The following is a 20631-nucleotide window of genomic DNA, read 5'->3' as shown; positions in this document are numbered from 1 at the left end:
AGATTCTTCCACAGTTATTTGCATATTCTGTGTTCATTTGCAAATGCAAACGACAGATCTGTGTGAGGTGATTTGTCTAGAAAAGGAAAATAATAGAAGGAAAAGCAGTCCAGCAATCCAAATTACCCAGAAAGCTGCTTATCCCTGTGTGGGGGAAGGAGAAAGAACAGAAAAGCTGAAAGAAATCGTAAGCCGTTATATATGACCAGCCTGACTTAAGATAGAGAAGTAACAAGACTATATTCAAACAGCAATGGAAGATAGGAGAAGCCTTCAAAAGATGCGGATAAATTTGGAGAGGCTAAACATTGGAAGGCTTTATTGATGTTCCAAGCTATAAAGGGATTCATTTCTTCACAGGCTTTTTTTTTTCCTCCCCCCTTTTTTTTTTTTAAATCCGTGAAATGATGCATTACACACTTCTATTTGACATTAGTTCAGGATGACTTCTTTAAGTGGCTGTTTGCTTGTAGCAATTGCCACACTGGATAAATCCAGTGGTCCGCAGCCAGTGCTTTCTCTCTGATAGCCAGCAATAGCTGCTTTAGGGAGAGAAAACCTGGCATTTGGGATACCTTGTTCTCTAACCTTCAGCATCAGAGGTTGGTTTGACTTTGCTTTGAGAGGTAAAACAAAACATTCCATTTGAAATTTTTTGTTTTCCGTGAAAATACTGACTTTAAGTAATTCTGAGTGTTCTCACTGGTCACATCAATGCCTGCCCCTATTCTGGAACCTTGATTAGTCTTTGCAGCACTTTGAGGTTGTGAATCCTGTAGGCTTTTCTGTGCACTGTGTGAAAAATGAGTACTTCTTACTGCCAGTTTTCAAAGGGACACCTTTCAGTGTCCTTTAACAGTCACCTCTTGTTCTGCACAAAGTGTTGATCGCCTTTGGAGCAAAGCAGGGTGAATATATATATTCATGCATACCTAACCATAGCACTGTGCTACGATATTTCTCTGGTGCTGCCATGGAAATCAAATGATTAAGAAGCTCCATTTTACAAAGGACAGGGCTGAGAGTTCCTGCCCAGTGACGTGTTGCTAAAAATAGCCTTCTGCCAGGCAGATCCATGTATGTGTCTGAAATTACCTTGGGCTTTGCCCTTTGATTTTGTGGGACTGATGATGAGACTGAGCATGTGCGAGAACAGGAAAGAGTTTGTGCAAAAGGGCATAATTGGCGTCTGCTTAGGGAAATGCCACTGCAGTCATCAAATCCCTGAGTTGACTTAAACAAGCAGGATTTTTGGAGATCACAAAGACAAGACAGCAGGTTGCTGTGGTTTTTTTTTTTCTTGAATCGTTTTCATCGGTGTATTGCCAGTGTTCTTGTTTTCTACCGTATTACATTATACATCTGCAGAGTTGGCTTTGTCTTCTTCTGTGGGAAATATCTGTACACGACTGTCTGCATTCCCAGCATCTCGTTATACATTGCAAGCTAGCACCCGGAGCTCGCAGTCATTTCCACACAGGCAGATCTTTGCTCACAGCGCACTGGTATGAGAGAATATCACAGTTCTGAGCCAAATGAAAAATGAGTATTCAAAACGTTACGAGTTTAAGCCTATCCAGGGCAAGTGGTGTTCTTAGTACCTGAGGCACAGGATATTCCTTGACTCTGTTCCCAGCTTTGTGAGCGATAGCAGAGTAGCAGTGGTTGAGCGGATTAACTCCTTTGTCTGTCTTTGCCACTAATTAGTATCAAATAATAAAGCGCAGCCATATCTCAGTGGTATTATGAGTCTTAGAGGCCAGCCTTTTGGGAAAAGAATTATGCTTACAAGCTTTTTACCTGCTCAATAGTATAAAAAAAGAACAAGACACTGAGCTGTAAGGGTGGGGGGGAGGGGAGCGGTTTCTGTTGTTTTGTTACTGTTTTTTTAAATAGAACAACCACATTTTGCCTGCCATGCTTTGGAAAAGTCCCCATTTTGTGGAAAATACTAGAAAATGAGTACTCATAATTCACCAACTGCCAGTAATGGTGCAGCTGCTGTACTACTAACTTGCAAGCTCAAGACAATCCAGACATTTTTATTGCTTGAAAACACAGGCTGAATCCTGACTGCTGTGGCTCATATATTGCTGCTGTTGCTGGGAGAGCCGTGCCACAGTGGGAATTTTGCCAGACTTCTGCTATTTCTATCCTCCTCCAGCAATGGACATTGGTAGCAATCCTGCTGCAGAGCTAGGGATTTGCAGAAGGAGAGATCCAGTGCAGGTGAACTGCTGTCTGCCACTGAATTTTAAGTATCACTGAGATCAGGCTCGCTCTGGAGGAGATTAGATCGTGTAGTTCCTAATAAAATGTTAATGGCTAGATATCTCTAGCATCCCTGGATCGCTCGCAGTAGAAAAAATGTGGCAGTAAAACAACAGTGAGAATTTTTTGTGGTGAAGACTGAAGAGCTAGTGAAATATCAGCATCACAAAGACAGCAAAGCCTTAATGAACACGAGGACAAAGTGTTTTTAGTCAGAACATTCAGAACTACATCTTTGAACTAAAACTCTTGGAACTCCTAAACATAGAAGTAACGTTGATAAATGTATTTAATTTTAGTGACGTCCTAGCAGCTTGAGAAGTCTTTGTTACAGATTTAACAGAGAGGAAGAAAGAGTCAAGAAGGGGCTCAATGAAGTAAGAAAAAGCAGGAGCAGTCGGCAAAACATCATCTTCTCTGCGCTCTGCAGAAAGAGAGAAAGAATTTTGTTTTTTACTGTTTGTAGAGAGCACTGAGCTCTGCAAATAAAGGGTAAGCATACTGTTTCGCACTGACATGAACTCTCCGGAGAAGTGCTTACGTGAACAGTGGTAGGCTGTGGTTGCAATAGTTATGGATTAATTTTGCCGGAAACTTTACAAACAGTTAATAAAGACAAAGAAGAGGGAACAGAAAGTAAATCCAACCTGCTTTTTTTTTTTTTTTGGTGAAGGTATACGTATGCTGGATGGCATAGTCACCGATGCTATTGAAGCCAGTTCAATCGGTTTCAATCCAGAACATGTGGACATTTACAGTGCAAGCTGGGGCCCTAACGATGATGGCAAAACTGTGGAGGGACCAGGGAGACTGGCACAGAAGGCTTTTGAGTATGGGATAAAACAGGTACGATACTTAAAGATACAATAAAATGTGGCAAAGAACAGGACTTTAAAATACTTGATACCGGGGAAGAAATGAAAATGGTTTGTGCTCCCTTTCCTCAAACATATTTGAAAAGGAGGAGGTAGGTTTTAATAGTACAGGTCAGAGAAATTACCAGAACAGGACTTCTAAAAAAGCACCCTTAGAGCTTTCTCAGCTGATTTTAAGCTGCCATTCTCCACAGATAAGCTTTCTTTTTCCATCCTTACTTTTGCTGCCTTTGTCTTGCCCTGCCCCCACCCTTCTCTGCTGCTTGTTTTGCACTGAACAGTAATTGGATTTCTGCACTGAAAGCCTATAAAATTTAATACAAAATTTCTGCTTTGCGAATATTTTGCTGTGTGAAATAGTGATGCATTTTAGCACCCTGTGGATGGGCTTGTATTATGTTAATTGCATTAGTTTATAAATTGGTGCATATCTTCATCCAATTAAGATTAGGATAGTAAAAATGCATGATGAAGAGTATTGGAAACAATGTTCTTACAGTTCTTTTTTAGGTTATCCTCCTCAGATCTGGTTAGATAAGTAGAGTGCAAACTGAGAGCTACTGGGGATGTACTGATAAACTACTCTTGCTTTTGCCAGTGAGGTGAAAAGATACCTAAAGATGGACATGTACTAATACAGTGAGAAAGGCTGAATCAGAGACAGGAGAGGAGAGAAATGGAGGAAAGCCTGAAGGACAGAAGCAAAGAGAAAGAGAATTTTTCAAAAAAGGGCAGTTAACATTAGCAGACGGAAGGAGAGAACAAGAAAGAATAGACTGACAGCTAATAAATATACTCTGAGGAAAGAATGGAGACCAAGAGGAGTGGACTGGTGATACACAGAGACCTAAGTCCATAGGTAGGCAGCAAGAGAAGAGGGAGAATTAGAGACAATAACGAGGGAACCAACATTCAGTGTTCTTACTCTGAAAAAGCAGGTTATTTGGTAAAGGATATATCGTTTTTGACAAATTATTTTATTTCTTAAGGGGAGCAAATTTACCCATTAATTTGTCAGGCTTCTTTTTGCGAGGATCTGTATGGTCTCCGTAAGTCAGACGGAGTTGGGGTTGCCACCGACTTTTCATCCCTGATGCCTTCATTGCTGGGCTGGTAAATCACTTAAGCATATGCTTAGCCTTAAGCATCTGAGAGGCATTAGTAGCACTCTAAGTGAAATCAAAGCCGGTGTTTACATATACCAGTGCTTTTCTGGACTTTATTCTCAAAGGAAGATACTATCTCATTTTCTGTAATTGACCTGGCTTGTCCTTCCCATTTTAGCAGATGTATCACAAAGAGCACAGCTTACTTCTCTTTATTTTTAATGTTTTAAGTGCTGCAAATGTCTTAGCACTTGCATGCATAACTTCAAATCTCATCTGAGTGGGATGATAAAAATCTGTGTTTCAGCTGCTGTTTCCCTTGGATGTACATCTGTTAATAATGAACAACATACGAACTTTTGCTCTTCACACAAAACAGATTTCTTTCCTCTGAAGGACTGGCACAGCTTAAGGCTGGATAGGGTGGTAGGTGTTTCCTCTATGGTAGCTGCGATGGTTTACGTGCTGTCGGCTGCCAGCTGTGAGCTGTTGCTCCCTCATTACACACTGGAGCCAGAGCAGGGAATGGACATGGTCGTGTCTGGAGACTGGTGGTGCTGGCCCACAGACTCGTGAGAGAAGGGAGGGTTCTCAGTCAGACGTTATTGCTTGTTCACCGTGCTTCAGCAAGTGAATGCAAACTGTGAAAGGCTTCCTTACAAAAAAGAAATTGGTGGAAAAGTCATATCGTGTACATCATTCATACTGCTTACCCACACCTCTGTGATTACAGGAAAGGCAAGTGAAATAAACGCTGATAAACTTGCAGTTTCTTAAAAAAAACCCCAAAGCAATGGCATTTTTCCTAGAAATGTTTGGGACCAAAACATCAGCATGTGGGAAGACTTACCTGTTGAACACAGACCCTGTTTTTCTCTTAAAAACCTATTCAGAGGAACACTAAACCCAGACTGGTCAAATTAAGAGATGTACTGTAGGATGAGAAGCAGGATACTTCAAGTAGCTGGTTTCTTCTGTCTCTGTCTTCTACAGTGCTTATGGAAAATTGTGCTTTTCTATGTGAAAGGGTTTGATATATTAGGCTTTTGTGGGGGGGAGGAGTTGTTAAGGATACATTCCAAAGACTGGAATCTCTGTTAACTGCTCATTTCCATTTTCTCCAGGGCCGAAATGGGAAAGGCTCCATTTTCGTATGGGCTTCTGGGAACGGAGGCCGTCAGGGTGACAACTGTGACTGTGATGGTTACACCGATAGTATCTACACTATCTCCATTAGCAGTGCTTCCCAGCAAGGCCTTTCTCCCTGGTATGCAGAGAAGTGCTCTTCAACTCTGGCCACAGCATACAGCAGTGGGGATTATACAGACCAAAGAATTGTACGTTGTTTTTACCAGATTCAGAAGAAACATAGAAATGTACTATATATGCTGATAACAAGTGAGAGCTCTTAAACGCTTGGTTTCAAGTGCCTGCTTTGCATGGTGTGTTACGTGCTTAGTGCTTTTGCCTTGAAACACTGCGGCATTTGTAGTCCAAAAGGTGGTTGTATTCCTGGAACATCTTCTCCTGTAAAGCAATGGCTAAACAAAGTCATTGTGTCAGTAGGGTAAAATCAGCATGCTGAATTTGTCTGTTGTTTGTGTATGTCAGAGGTCTCTGCCTGAAGTTTTGGTGTGGTCCCACTCTTCAGAAGGGGCAGAAGAAGAGAAATTTAGAGTCAAAGGAAAAGGCGCCTGTGGAGTTAGTGTACCATATGAGTCAGTACCTCTGACAGACCTTGCCATTAGCTTTTGTAAGATTGTCAGCCCCCGAGTTCCCACTTAGGACAGCAACAATAGTGCTTCCAAACCTGTGCAAGGTACTCAGCAAGCAGGCGGAGCAGCCTGTGTGCCTTCATTAACTGTGCAAGAAATAACTTGTACTGAAGCAAATTGCTGCGGTAAAATAATGTTGAAGTACCTGTAATTTCTGTTCAGCTCTGGTGGATGCTAATTTTACAGTAAACTGCATTGATTAAAACAGTGTCATTCCAAGTTAGCCAGGAGATCAGTCCTTCCAAGTGGCTTCTCCTCAAAGACAAGATGAAGATACATGGGCAGATGAGTTTGGTATTTAATTTCCAAATAAAGCACGTGTTTCATTGCAAATTATAGTTCTTCTGCCGAAGAGGGAGCAGAACACCAATACTAATCCTATGAGTAATTTTCTAGCAAGCAGTAATTTTAGATGTTCTAGGCCCAACACAATGATCTGTTTTTATGATTCACCAGTAAGCTTGAAACACTTATTGTGAAACCTTAGAATAAAATAAGATATTCAGTGTGGGAGTATTTTGTTCCGACACAAAGCGTTTTGATACAAAAATTATAGTTGAAGTAAAAAGAGAGGATTGAAATATGAACGGATTTAAACATCCATCACTTTTTCTGCTGGTGAGGAATGTATTAATACACACCAAATAAAGGATACGTGGTTATATTTGTGAGCGTGGATATGACTATTTACAACTGTTTATTCACGCAATCTGTTCTTTTTGTCTTTTTCTGTCAGACAAGTGCTGATCTTCACAATGAGTGTACAGAGACTCACACTGGCACCTCTGCATCTGCACCACTGGCAGCAGGAATTTTTGCTCTAGCGCTGGAAGCAAAGTAAGATGTCGCACAACTACCTTTGAATCCTCTCTCTCAGACCCTCCCCATCTTCCCCAAAATGTTGTCTATTTGAAAGTGGCACCATCTCATGCTGCAGCTCCATTTTTGTCTGTCAGACTTGCTCAGCCTGATGACAAAAATAAGCAGCTTCTTGCCTCAGCATCCTCCTAGCAAAGCAGAACCAACATAAGTAAAACGTGATGACTGGGGAATTTTAGTCCATTTTGTGCATTGGCAGCACTTGTTTACTGAGTTCTGGTCAATTGCACTTAAAAACGTTGAAGCTGCACATGTATCAGAGAACATAATTTGAAGACAATAGGTTGCAGGAGCTTAAATGAAGTCTTGAGTAAATTTACAGAACCTTTTCTGCCAAAGATGAGATGTAAAATGGAAGGTACCCAAGCTTGACTGTCAGAGCAGGCAGGGAGCAGGCAGGTTCAGATCCTGTAGAGCTGGTAGTCAGAATGTATGGCTTAGAGAGGGTAAAAAAGGACAGTACAGGACAATGGCTTTTTCACAGAAAACACTGCAGGCATTAGGGCGTAGGCTTAGTACTTGAATGGTGTAGGTACAGCTCCATGTTCTGTTGCATACTCCTTTGATGACATAAGCCAAGATACTTGGGGCCGTATTTTAAAGGGTAGAGTTAATCACAGGTAGAATCAAATACCCAGTGAATTTTCAAAGTCTAGGTCCCATGAAGACTGGTGGCAAATAACTGTCTTTGCTAGCTAACTTTATATGCCTGAATAATTTTGAATTGGACACTAATCTTCCTACATACCTGTTCTTCATTTACACAGAAATCTTGTCTACCCAGAGAAGTACTGTGAGGATAAGCATGTGATCTGCTCTATATTTTAGAATAATGAGATGCAATATACATTCAAACATGTTCTGGTGCAGACTAGTAACGGAGAGAAAAATGATAGATAGCCCTGAAACAATTAACCAGGAATATTTTCTCAACAGCCCAAATCTAACGTGGAGGGATATGCAACACTTGGTAGTGTGGACCTCAGAATACGATCCGCTGGCTGGAAATCCAGGATGGAAAAAGAATGGAGCGGGATTGATGGTCAACAGCCGATTTGGGTTTGGGCTACTCAATGCCAATGCGTTGGTAGATTTAGCTGATCCCAAAAGGTGGAAAGGTGTACCAGAAAAGAGAGAGTGTATTGTTAAAGACAAAAGCTTTGAACCAAGGTAAGAATTTGTATTAGCGGTAACTAAGCTTATGTCTATTTTAGTAGAGCTGGAAGGATAGTATTCTGCGCAGGTTGCTCTGAACCAGACTCAGAGATTTCTTTTTAATTCATTTGATTTTGCCTTACTGTATTCCTCAGGGGCAGGCAAGAACCGTTGGTTTTCTTCCTTTTTTGCTGTAAGACTGATGGAAATTACTAGCATGAAGCCTTACAAAGAAAAAGATTATTATGTCTGCTTGTGCAGCCAGCATATGGATGGATGACACTGTGAGACTGAACCCAATCAGATAAGATATGAATGTTTAGAGCACTATCAGAAGATGAATAAAAAGATACCAAAGTCTCCTGGGGATTTTTAAAAAAAAACATCTGTAATTGGTCTTAGCAATTCTTCTATGACAGGCACAGTATATGTTGAAATCAAGGTGATATATCGAGCTTTAGTCACATCCACAGGACATCTCTTACAAAACTCAAGTGTCTCAAAGGCCCACTGAAGAGGCTTAGCAGTCATATTCACAGCCGCTCCCAGTATACGAGCCTAAAGTGAGCTCAACACACAGCTAAGTTATAATTAGTTACTAAGCTGGTTAATCAATAAGGAATCTAGTCCATTTTGTCTCTACTTATTCACTTATGGATTTGTTCTCTAGAAAAAATACAGCTATTTTAAAGATCAAAATTACACTGTGTAAGTGCACAAAAAAATCTGTAGAAACAGGTTACAGTGTTTTGGAGTGTCAGTGCTGGGTAACATTATTATTTATGCTATTTTACTGTCAATTTGCTTTTATGAGTGCTCTCTATTCCACAGAGTGCCGATCCAGTACTGATGTATGCAGTTTTGCTGTTTATGTATTTTTATTGCAGTCCTCTATGTTACATTATAGAAACAAAGATCCCAGGATTCTGAGTTTAGAATTATTTATGTGGAGATTTAGATGCCCCATTCTCATTAGAAGTAATGGAAATTGTGCAGAGAAAGCTGTGTGGAGTAGCTGTCTGTGTGGAGAATATACAGAAGATGTACGCTTTTTTTTCTTGAGATGGTATTGAATACAAAAGGTTAAAACCACTGTGCCTGCTGCAGTATTTTAACTCCACGATAACAGCTCTTCTGGATATTTGAATGAGGGAACTAAGTATACGCCTGATAAAGTCCCCTGATGTAGCTGACAGCAAAGTGTGGTTTTTTTGTAGTCTTTGTGGGTCAATGAAGTGTTGACAGAAACCTGTGATTATCAGAACTCTTGCTTGCTTGCTTCCAGGGTGTGTTGCACAAGTCTGTCTTATGCGGCGCCTGCCACTTGGTCCGCTTCAGTATGATCTGTGCTTCCGGAACTTCCCATGGTTTCTACAGGAGCGTTCAAAAAAAAAATGAACGTAGCATTTGTCTTTACTTCTTCCTTTCTCATCATTCTGAAATGGGCGTTAAGTGTGCCATTTACACTTCACATAACGATCCAGAATCAAAAGTTTCTGTGACTAATGAATGAACTCCTGTAACTTTGCCAGATTATTAAGAGCAAATGAGGAAGTCATCATTGAAATTCCCACAAAAGCCTGCGAGGGTCAAGAAAACTCCATTGCGTCTCTGGAACACGTGCAGCTCGAGGCAACGATTGAGTATTCCCGTAGAGGTGATCTTCATGTCACTCTGGTATCTCCATCAGGTACAGGAGGCAAAGACGCGCTTTCTTTGTGTTGCTGTGGTGTGTAACATCTATTTCATTAAAAGAGCTAAATAGATTGTTAGACAAATGTAGTCACCTCCAGCAGGTGAGTATGAGGACAAAGTGTTCTGGGGACTAAAGAACTGGTTCCCTGAAACCGCTTTCCAGCCTTCATGTGTGCTGGGTTATTTTTGTCAGAAGAGGTTTGAAAATCATACTTCAGGAAATGAAAGCACCGTTTCTGATGCGTTTTCGTTCTGGCAACAGGAACTGTAAAAACTGAGAGTTCATGGCAGACAACAAATTACAGTTCAGTAGTGCTTATTGGCCTCCCTGTGACTTAACAAACTAATGGAAAACAGCATAATTGACTCCCAAGATTTCATGTAACTGTCTCCCCGTTGCTGTATTTAAAAACACAGTGTCTCTGATAGGCACCTTAGTACAACTATACTAGAACATGCTAGGATATGGCAAGCTATCTTGACAATGCCCTGAAATAACACCATAAGGAAACAAAAAAAGAAAGGAGAATGAGTATAAACAACTTTGTAGAGAGTAAACAACTTGCAGAGTTGAGTAGAGAGTAAGATCTGTTAGACAGTAAGATCTGTTAGGTCAACTGATACTGTTAGAAAAAACAGACAAGATTTCAGATACGAATTTAAACATCAGGCTAATCTAATTTACTGATATTAAAGGCTAATGCAGTATTTCACAGATAATAAGCCAGTAGAGCCTTGTTCATATAATTATTACAGTCCCTCACTAGAGAGCAGCGTTAAGATACTGTACATACAGTCTATTTCCAGACCCTCCATTGTCTGGGGTTCCTTTTAAGCCTAGCTATAATTCTTCCTTTTCTGAGTTTACCTTTTGTCTTACGGGAGCAGTGTTGCTGTGAGGTGTTTTACCCTTGACTCTTGGTGGTATTTTCAAATTTAATTCCGTCTCAGGTAAGTTTTAGTTTAGGATTACATATGTGGACTGTCTCTAGGTACACCCGGAGATTACAGCAATAGTAGCTCTTGTTCTACTTTTATAGAGGTATTTCCCTCCCAAGACACTCTTCTACTCTTAATACATAGGAAGCATGGCTTCATCTTAGAAAAACACCCTCATTTTGAAAGACGACAAAGTAATATGTTCTTCATCTTTGAATGTATTTCTGTGGCTTTAGCTGAGGTAGCAGTAGTCAAGTGCTGCCGCCTCCACAGTGGTATCATGTTGCTATCATGGTTAAACTATTCTTTCCCTTAATTCTTGCTGTTTTTACGCTTTCCTGCAAAACAGTACTACCAGATGTATGTCATTCCTTTTCTGTATTTGTGGTGTTACCTTTAAATATATTTATAGCTTGTGATCAGGCTCCCTGGGGCTTCTCTGCTTCTTATTATGTAAATATAGCTCCCTTGCTCTCTGCTTACGTGGAAGCAAACACAACAGATTTCCTACTATGCAGCAGAATCTTTTCTGCTGCAGAAATACTTTGTGAACTGCAGCACTTCTGTAATAATAATAACAATGCAAATGCTTTTCACCGCATTGGAGTTCCAGGCTATAACAATTTACATCCCCTCACCAAAAAAAAAAAATATACAGTGATGAATTCAGGATAAGGCTTTGGTTTCACAACACTGTGTTGAGATGGTTTGTCTTCAGAACTTCCACCTCAGAAGTTTCCTGAGCTGTTCATCAGTGGGAAATACTGGTTGTGTCTGACCTCTGTTTCTTGTGCTTGTTTAGTGCATCCACTACTTTTTTGTGCTAAAGATTGAACACTAGGCAAGATGTACCTTTTTAGTGGCACCTAATGTGATAGTTTTTATAGTCTTAAGTGCTGCTGTGAAAATAACTAAAGTAACCACTGATCAGAAATCGCACGTTTCCCGTTCCATGAGCTACTGTTAAATAGTGTATTTTCCAGGTTGCCTGTGCGGCAGGTAGTGCGCAAGCATAAAATCGGGCATGTGTGAAGAGTCACTAATACTGATCTTGCACTAACACAGGGACCAGCACTGTCTTGCTGGCTGAGAGAGAGAGAGACAAATCTCCCAATGGCTTTAAGAACTGGGACTTCATGTCTGTGCACACATGGGGAGAGAATCCAACGGGCACCTGGGTTTTAAGAATTACTGATGTGGTAAGTACATCTGTATGTTAACTAGCTATGTTTGGAAGCTAATGCGGATAAAATGATCACTAACCACTACAAAGGATTTTGAATTGTGAGTCTTCTCATTAAGGAAGTTACAACAAGAGTTTATTTACACTAAATATCCGTCTGGATCAAAGATTAAAGATAGGGTCAGATTTTTTTGTTCTTTACATGAATGCGAAGGACCATCCTCATTTCACTGACATGTACCTGTCAAAAAAATTTCACGCCTATGTTTCTCACACATTATATGTCACTGAAGGAAATCACTTAATGTAATTTTCTGTGATTCATGGAGTGAAATATGTAATGGAATTAACATATGATTAACTGCAAATTAGGTTTTTCTGCAGAAAAGAACACAGGACAGATCTAGTTTTCTCTTGGTGCATGTGCATAATTTTCATTAACTCCAAACCTTTTGAATTAATGAATTCCTAGTGACCTGAGAGAACTGTTCTGATCTATACCTTTCCCTAACTTCTTTCTTAGAGTAATTACTTTTGAACAATGTTTAAGGATTAAAGCCAAGAAATCTACAGATGAGAAATAAATAAGTTTACTAAAACCACCCAGGAATATGGATTACAACAGCAAGACACCAGAATAAAGCTGCCTGATAGGCAACTGAAAAATCATTCTCTTCAAACAGAGTGATCAGGCACACTCATCTCTGGAGAGTTTCACCGAAGTTGTCTGTTAATAAGCTTGTCATTAGGGGTCAGATCCTGCCAGAAACTGAATGCTTCCTATCAGACACTGAGCCTCCAACCCCCATTGGCCTGAAATTGTAAACAGGCGGATAATGCCAAGTACTAAGCAGATGAACAAGGCAGTAGAAGTAAATATTATTATCAAGAGTATAGTGTTAATACTGCAGGCTTACAGATAACCCCGTGGTTACAGATATCCTGCTCTTTGTAATTAATATAATGCATTTTTTGGAATGAAGCTAAGAAGAGCATTTTGTTTGTAATTATCTCTCATTTTCCATTTTCAAGTGAGAGGTTGCTGAAACTTAAATAAACCAAGGTTTTTGTCCTTCAAGAGGTAATGCACTCTTTCCTCAGCTTGTAGGGTCTTGTGATTCCTGAAATAAATTTTCCCATTAATGACCCTAGCTGAAATCACAGATTCCCATCAGAGTTACTCATGACTTAGTTGTCGTCTAAGTTCTGTATGTAAACTTTGGTATAGACTTCTATTAGAAGAGTTTCAGCAGCTATCTTCAGTCACTAAATGAGTGAGGAAAAATTCTGAAAGAAGGTTTAGTAAAACAAAGTTTTACTGTTCTCTGTACTAGTCTCTTCCATTTCTACTATTTAAATACTGCTGCCAAAACTAACGGGAAAAGCATTTGTTGCTCACTTCCACAAGCTGTTTTTCAGATTGCTGTTGTACACCGCTACAGAATATTATTCCAAATTACTATTCCAATGTTAACTTTTGTGAGGAAATTGCCAAGGAATAGCTTAGTGAACAAATACCAATAACACAAAGTACTGCTTCAGTAATTTTTAATATTCTGTGTTATGACAAAATTCCATTGATGCTTACATGATTAATTAATAATTATGTTGCCTCAAAATGTGAATATTTGGAGTAGTTAAGCCACTCTACTAAATCCCACTTTCTTGTATATCTTGTGTCTAATATATTAGCCTTTTGGTGCTTATAAATAATTTTCTAAATTCAGATGTTGAAGGCCTTATGATTTGTGTTAGTCACTTCTGTCTACTTTATGGTCAGGTGTCCTGTTTCCTCTTATGGCCTGAGAACGTATGCTAATGTCATGCTTGTCTTCTAGTCCCGAAGAATGCAAAATGAAGGAAGGATTGTAAATTGGAAACTGATTTTGCATGGCACTGCTAGCCGGCCTGAACACATGGAGCAGCCACGTGTATACACATCCTACAATGCTGTGCAAAATGACAGAAGAGGAGTGGAGAAGATGACAGACTTTGTAGAGGTGGTGTTCCATTAATTTTTTTCCTTAGATATTTTTCATTTAGGAAGAAAATGGTATTTTTTCCTAGAAAGAAGACACATATTCATTCAGTATTCATTTCATCTAGCCCCTGACTGATTTTGAATTGTGTATTGTAATTTTGTCCATGTCAACAAGGGACTTCTATGTTAATCTCTGTTTTCATATGCTAACATCTAAGGGTTTTAGGATGGTAAGAGGATATTGCTACTAGAGCAGTGAACTCAATAGCTAATGCAGTTGAGTGGTACAAGGAGTGAGAAAGACATCTCTGGCAGACACACTAAATTTATGTAATTCTAGTGAGAAAAAGTGTCGCATCCAAAAGAAGCTTTCCCTGCTGGAGTGCTTCCAGGGAGTTTGGAATGAAGTTTGTAACAAAAGACGTGGCAAGAGTCAGGGACTCACTGATTCAGAAGGTTTTGTTAAGTGGATCTGTTGCTGCTAGCTCCTTTGTCACCCCTTCGTTACCTTTCAGGTAGGGTGGTCTAAACATACTCCAGGCTTCTGAGAGTGACAGGGGTTTCTGGATGCACAGAATGGTAGTATTGTAGATTTTCACAATGCTTGATTATGTCCACATCTTCGGAATACCTTATTAATCACATCACATCAACTTGTTTCCCCATTAAGTAATTAGGATGTCATAGAATCACAGAATGTTTGGAGTTGGAAGGGACCTTAAAGATCATCTATTCCCAACCCCCCTGCCCTGGGCAGGGACACCTCCCACCAGCCCAGGTTGCTCCAAGCCCCGTCCAACCTGGCCTTGAACCCCTCCAGGGATGGGGCAGCCACAGCTTCTCTGGGCACCCTGGGCCAGGGGCTCACCACCCTCACAGCAAAGAATTTCTTCCCAAGATCTCACCTAAATCTCCCCTCTTCCAGAGTAAAAACCATTCCCCCTCATCCCATGGCTCTCCTCCCTGCTCCAGAGTCCCCTCCCCAGCTTTCCTGGAGCCCCTTGAGGGACTGGAAGGGGCTGGAAGGTCTCCCCGGAGCCTTCTCTCCTCCAGGCTGAACCCCCCCAGCTCTCTCAGCCTGTCCTCACAGCAGAGGGGCTCCAGCCCTCCCAGCATCTCCGGGGTCTCCTCTGGCCCCGCTCCAACAGCTCCGTGTTCTTCTGCTGTTGGTGCCCCAGTGCTGGAGGCAGCGCTGCAGGGGGGTCTCACAGAGCGGAGCAGAGGGGCAGAATCCCCCCCTCACCCCCCTGCCCACGCTGCTGGGGATGCAGCCCAGGCTGCAGTTGGCTTCCTAGGCTATGAACCTACATTGCTGGATCATGATGAGCTTCTCCCCACCAACACCCCCAAGTCCTTCTCCTCAGGGCTGCTCTCAATCCATTCTCCAGCCAGCCTGGATTTGTCCTTGGGATTGCCCCAACTCACACGCAGGACCTTCTATTTGATCTGGTTGAATTTCATGAGGTTGGCATGGTCCCACCTCTGAAGCCTGTCCAGGTCCCTCTGGATGGCATCCCTTCCCTCCAGCGTTTCAACTGTGCCACACAGCTTGGTGTCATCTGCAAACTTGCTGAGGCTGCACTCAAAGGTGTTAAACAGCACTGGTCCCAGTACCAACCCATAAGGAATGCCACTCGTCACTGGTTTCCACTTGAACATAGAACCATTGACCACAACTCTTTGGGTGCAGCGATCCAGCCAGTTCCTCATCCACTGAGCGGTCCATCTGTCAAAGCTGTATCTCTAATTTAGAGACAAGGATGTTGTGTGGGACGGTGTCAAATTCTTTGCACAATTACAGGTAGGCCATAAAGTATAGAGAGATTAACTTTCCTCCCAGGTTATGAAGGAGACGACTGAGGGAGACATGATTATGGTCTTTAAATACATTAAATAAGCGTCCGCAGGTGTGGCAGCCATGTGCAAGAAAATAACTTGGAGGTACTGTAAGAGAAGATTGGCGGGCATCGTGAAAACCAAATGAAGATGAAATGAGTGTTGAGTTAGAAAGACAATCCTAGTGTAAATGAGGGAGCTATGCCGCCACATACTACCGTGTCAGCATGGGAGGCATAATAGGCACTGCTGAAACGAGATCATGCCTCTCAACAGCTTCTCTGTACATCTTTATCTGGCATTCGTATTCCAAAGCTTCCAAGGCAGGTGTCATGGCCACCCAATAGCCGTGCTTCACAGTCTTTTCTCAGGTGAGAGCATCTACACAGAAGGTTGTACAGAAGCACTGGTTCAGTCCTTTTCACAAGGGTGTGCGGCGCAATCAGAGCTGCCATCACCACTGCATGTACTTCCTTCGATGAGACTTCTGAGGAGCTGTCTCCCATAGTACAACCAGAAATACCTCCTAGGACTGTGACAAATCCTGCTGTATAATGACGTGATGTATCCTGACAGTGTAGAATCTGAATTTGTAACTTCCTACATTGTGGCGGGATTTGATATTTTATACGATACAGTCCTTTTGATGGTCTGTTTTGGTGTATAATGGTCTAGTTCTTTTCTAGATGCTAGTGGCTCCTAAATGAAAAAATAGCATCTATCCTCACGTAGATGGAAATCACTAGTCAGGCTGTATCTTAATCCAGTCAGTTTTTCGTTGACACATAACCTTTTTTATGCTAATCTGTATTCTAGGACCATACCACACAAGAGGACCTGAGTGAAAAACCCAAAGTCACAGAAGATACCGGTAGTAGCAGTGACAAAGCAGAAGATAAAATCCCGTCAGAGGCTATGCTACATTTACTGCGAAGTGCTTTTAACAGACAGATGGCTCAGAAGCGACTGCCAAAGAAGACAGCAAGTGAGAAGTCAAATATTCCATATGAACACTTCTATCAAGCCCTCGAAAAGTTAAACAAGCCGTCCCAGTTAAGAGACTCAGAAGAAAGTCTGTACAGTGACTACGTTGATCTTTTTTACAATGCCAAACCGTACAAGCATAGAGATGATAGACTGCTGCAAGCCTTGGTTGATATTATAAGTGAAGGAAACTAAACTGTAGGGTATGGCACTGAGTTGGAAATATTCATTCTTCCCACCCCACCTGTAGTTTTTTTTCAGAAGTCTGTTGTATGCTCTAGTTGTGTGATTGCTGCTTTGATTGCTTCATATTTAATACAAATATCAAGGAAGGGAAAAAATGGGTGTGGGAGGATAAGGCAGTAAACTGACGCTTTTTAGTAATAGCTTTGTTCAAAGCCTTTCTTCATTATCATCAGACTAGATTTGCCCCCTCAGGCATGAAAGGCAATAGTATTCCCCTGGAAACCCTAATGCTCTATTTTAAACAATTTTCATGTTACTTATTCTTCCACCCTATTCACTTAGCATGCAGTAGGATTCAAAACCTGAATTACCAAGCAGTTTTGAACCGAACTGCTGAAGCTATGGGGAGATGCTCTCATCCCTGGATTTGTAACGAATATTGCAGTCTGTCTTACATTTGGCATTTATTCCAGACAGCCAGTACTGCTTCCGTCATAGGTTTTTTGTTCCTTCTCCAAACAACAATGCTCCCTTACCCTTCTGTTCTCCCACAAAGGAGCAGCTGGGAGGCTGCAGCTGGATTGGAGCATCAGAAGTGATTAACAAATTTAGAGTACAGACAGACATACACTAACATAGAAGAGCCCCAAATGAGGCATCCCAGACCACAGGGTGGTGTTCTCCCCACCTAACTGTAACTACCTAGGCGCGGTGCCTGAATTATGAGCCTGTTCTTTCTAGGCTGTATGGAGTTAATGAAGACAGAGCTCCCATAGACAGCACTTCAGAGCGCCTGGCTAGTCTTCTAGCTTCTGAATCACCTGACGGAGTACTAATCTATTTGTGTCAACTATATGAGCTTTGAGCCTCCTACCTATGGAGCCTCAGATAAATGTCTGAATTTAAATAATAAAAATGCTTTCTGAGATGCCTATGTCTGCAGCGGTCAGGACAACAAAACTGAGACCCCTTTGTCCTTTCCTTGAGCTGTGACCAAAGTGGAACAGAAAGGATAACTGTACCAGCAAAGTCCACCTAAAGACTGGATCTTGGAGGGACTGTGGTAGATTGTCAACATTTCCCAAGTATCTAGGAAGTTAAGGCAAAATGGATGGGGAGAGGTGTGAGATAAAAAAACCAAACCCACCCTGAGGAAGGACTTGGAATGAAGGGAAAGAGCGTGTGGAATGTGGAGGAGAGGAACAGAAGGAAGGAGAAGGTGGAAGAGGAGGAAACAGCTGGCTGTCAGAAAGCAGCAAGGGCGGGCAGCTCCCTGACATTAGCAGTGTACTAGACAAACAGTTTTCCACCCATACCTCTGTAAAAGTCAGTCAGGATGGACATATTATTTTGCTTTTCATAATTAAAAAACCAAACAATGCAGTGTTGGATACTCAAAAACTGAAGGGGATCTAGAACAAGAAAATAAAGATTCCCAGGGGATATATGCCACACTGCAGTGCTAAAGATAATTCAAACAAGTGCTGACTGGATTTTACTTTTCTTTCTGTCTCATCTGCTGTTGAAATGTGTGTTTCAGACATTCTAGAAACATTTGATTCTCCTTCACTGTCTATTACTTAAAAACGATGCAAGTGTCTCTAAGACAGGAATTTAGCGTTCTGCTCATAATTCATCAGTTTGGAATGAGATTTTTAAAACTTCACACTAAATTCTGTAATTTTAAAGGTATGTCTATTTACTGTAACAGTACTTAAGTCTCCTTCTATGGAAAAAAGGACAGCTCTAAAGACAGCTTTGAAAATTGTCTTGCCAAACTTAAGGTTTAAAAATCCCTGCTTCTTCATTCTTTGCGATGGTGTCGTGCCTATCTTGGGCTTAGTCTGCTTTTTTGCTAGCTTTAGATAGGGTTAGCTTAGCTGATTTGAAGAATTGTTCCATATTTCTAGTCTATACTTCAAAGATAACAACGCCACCATTGAATGTCTCTTATACTGAATCGTTCCCTCTCTACTAAGAAATTTGCTTAGAATGAGAAGTCATTAAAAAAACCCTGCAAGTGGTCCCAATCAGAAAGCTTTCTTCTGCCGTCCCGTCAACACGCAAGCTTTCTGGCAGTACAGAACTACTGAACAAGCAAAACATAAAAATTTGTAATTGCCGCTGTTGAGAGCAGTAACTTTTTTCCAACGATGTTTAATTTTCAGAACTGGGAGTTAATCTCCGTGATAACTATTCCCATCTGGTGAGGTGGGACCACTTGCAGTCCTGTGCAGTGAAGCTGAGAGTCTGGTTCCCTCAGATAACAGCGATTTTTAGCCAGTGCTCATTCAGGTATGTTACAGCGAGGAAAGTACTAGCAACACCCAGTCAGCCCTTGACAGCAGTTTTCAGGTTAAATGGGTGGAAAACACAGGACCCACCTTTGTTTTGAGATCAGTTCCCATGTTGTAGCCAAAGTTTCATCAGAGGACGAGTTTAAAATCTCTCTCTTGAATGTTTCCAACCCAGAGTAGATTGTACAGGAGTAAATTATTTTTATTGTTAGTCTTTCCTTGGTGCCTGTGTGGGTTTTGTGAAAAATGTAAAAGGAAAAAAAAATGTTTTCTCTCAGAATTTTAAATTATATTTTCGTTACAGGTATTTATAATATAGCAAAGATTTTATTGAACAGACAGAATTTTAAAAGGCATAATAAATTATATTGAAGAACCAGATTTTTCTTGCGAAAGAGACAATTTCATCCAATAAAGGTATTTTTTAAAAGGCATGTTCCAACAGCAACTGCAACATGTATGTGATGTGATGTTAAAATTTGTCTACTAGTAGCATAATACAGTGTGTTAGCAGAGCTCAGTGTGTGGTCTTAACATTTGTAAAGAAAACAGTAAGATAAAGTCAAGCTGTTGACTTAAAAGGACTGGGAAATACAGTTTAGAATTAAAAATGTCTTGAGGAAATAACCAGGGGTTGGATAGACAAAATGCGTGATTTATTGAAAATGAAGACTTGCAGAGGATTTCTTCACCAGGAGCACGGGAGTCCTTACCGCTGCCAACTGCAGCCAAAGTAAGATTTGCCGTGGCCGTCAGTGACGGCAGCACTGTCTGTAATTCAGACTAAGTGGCTCTGAATTACAAAATTCTGCCTATTTCACATACAGATGTGTGTGTCCAAAGCCCTGTAATGAAATAATACAGCAGAAGGGGCCAGGGGGTCATATTGAATACACAGGTCTTCGCTTCCTTGCATCAAAGCAACAGCAGCTAAAGTATTTGGGTTTTTTTTCTCTCCACTACTACTCGCATTCCAAGCCAGTGAGGAAACAAGCCCCTGTATACCCTTATACACTGGAATAGTTGTGGAGGACTGTGTTTGAGGGGCCGCTGTTTGCTGGTCCACCCAGAGGAGCGGGTTCTGTGGGGACCGTGAGCCCAATTCGGGGTGTTCCCTGGGCCACTCTGACCTGCGCTGATGCCCCAACGTGACTGGGAAGATGCGCCGGTCTCTCTGAAACCCCTTGTGTTTGGTCAGAAACTGTGCGGAGGTGAACGAGTCTGCTCGCCAAAGCTTGTAACTTCTTGAGGGCTTGCGGATCACACTTCTACTCCGATTTGGTTTGCTTCTCAAGTCTCAACTAAGTACTGCTCAATTAACAAAACCTGCTTTGTCAAATGCTGTAAGGATAATTAAAACACTTTCTGTGCTTTCAATAAGCCACATTTCCATAGAAGAAATGCTTTTAGTAAATGCGCCAGAAAATAGAATTCTGAAGGAGCATAAAAAAAGAAATCTAAGTCCACAT

General features: G+C 41.2%; 1 protein-coding gene across 1 annotated transcript in view; it reads left to right on the top strand.

The window, feature by feature from the left end:
* The window catches only part of PCSK1 (proprotein convertase subtilisin/kexin type 1), a 32030-nt gene extending 12353 nt beyond the window's left edge, over positions 1-19677 (top strand). The window contains exons 7-14 of the mRNA XM_074569899.1: positions 2945-3117; positions 5377-5589; positions 6764-6864; positions 7843-8076; positions 9594-9751; positions 11761-11894; positions 13717-13878; positions 16512-19677. Coding sequence (XP_074426000.1) covers positions 2945-3117; positions 5377-5589; positions 6764-6864; positions 7843-8076; positions 9594-9751; positions 11761-11894; positions 13717-13878; positions 16512-16874 — 1538 coding nt within the window. The 3' untranslated portion in view covers positions 16875-19677. The remainder of the gene's footprint in view (positions 1-2944; positions 3118-5376; positions 5590-6763; positions 6865-7842; positions 8077-9593; positions 9752-11760; positions 11895-13716; positions 13879-16511) is intronic.
* Positions 19678-20631: the final 954 nt, after the last annotated feature.

The sequence above is a fragment of the Larus michahellis genome, chromosome Z, assembly GCF_964199755.1.
Source record: "Larus michahellis chromosome Z, bLarMic1.1, whole genome shotgun sequence".
In the NCBI taxonomy this organism is placed as follows: Eukaryota; Metazoa; Chordata; class Aves; order Charadriiformes; family Laridae; genus Larus; species Larus michahellis.
Note: the sequence above shows the minus strand (reverse complement) of the source record. Positions and strands in the feature narration are given on the sequence as shown.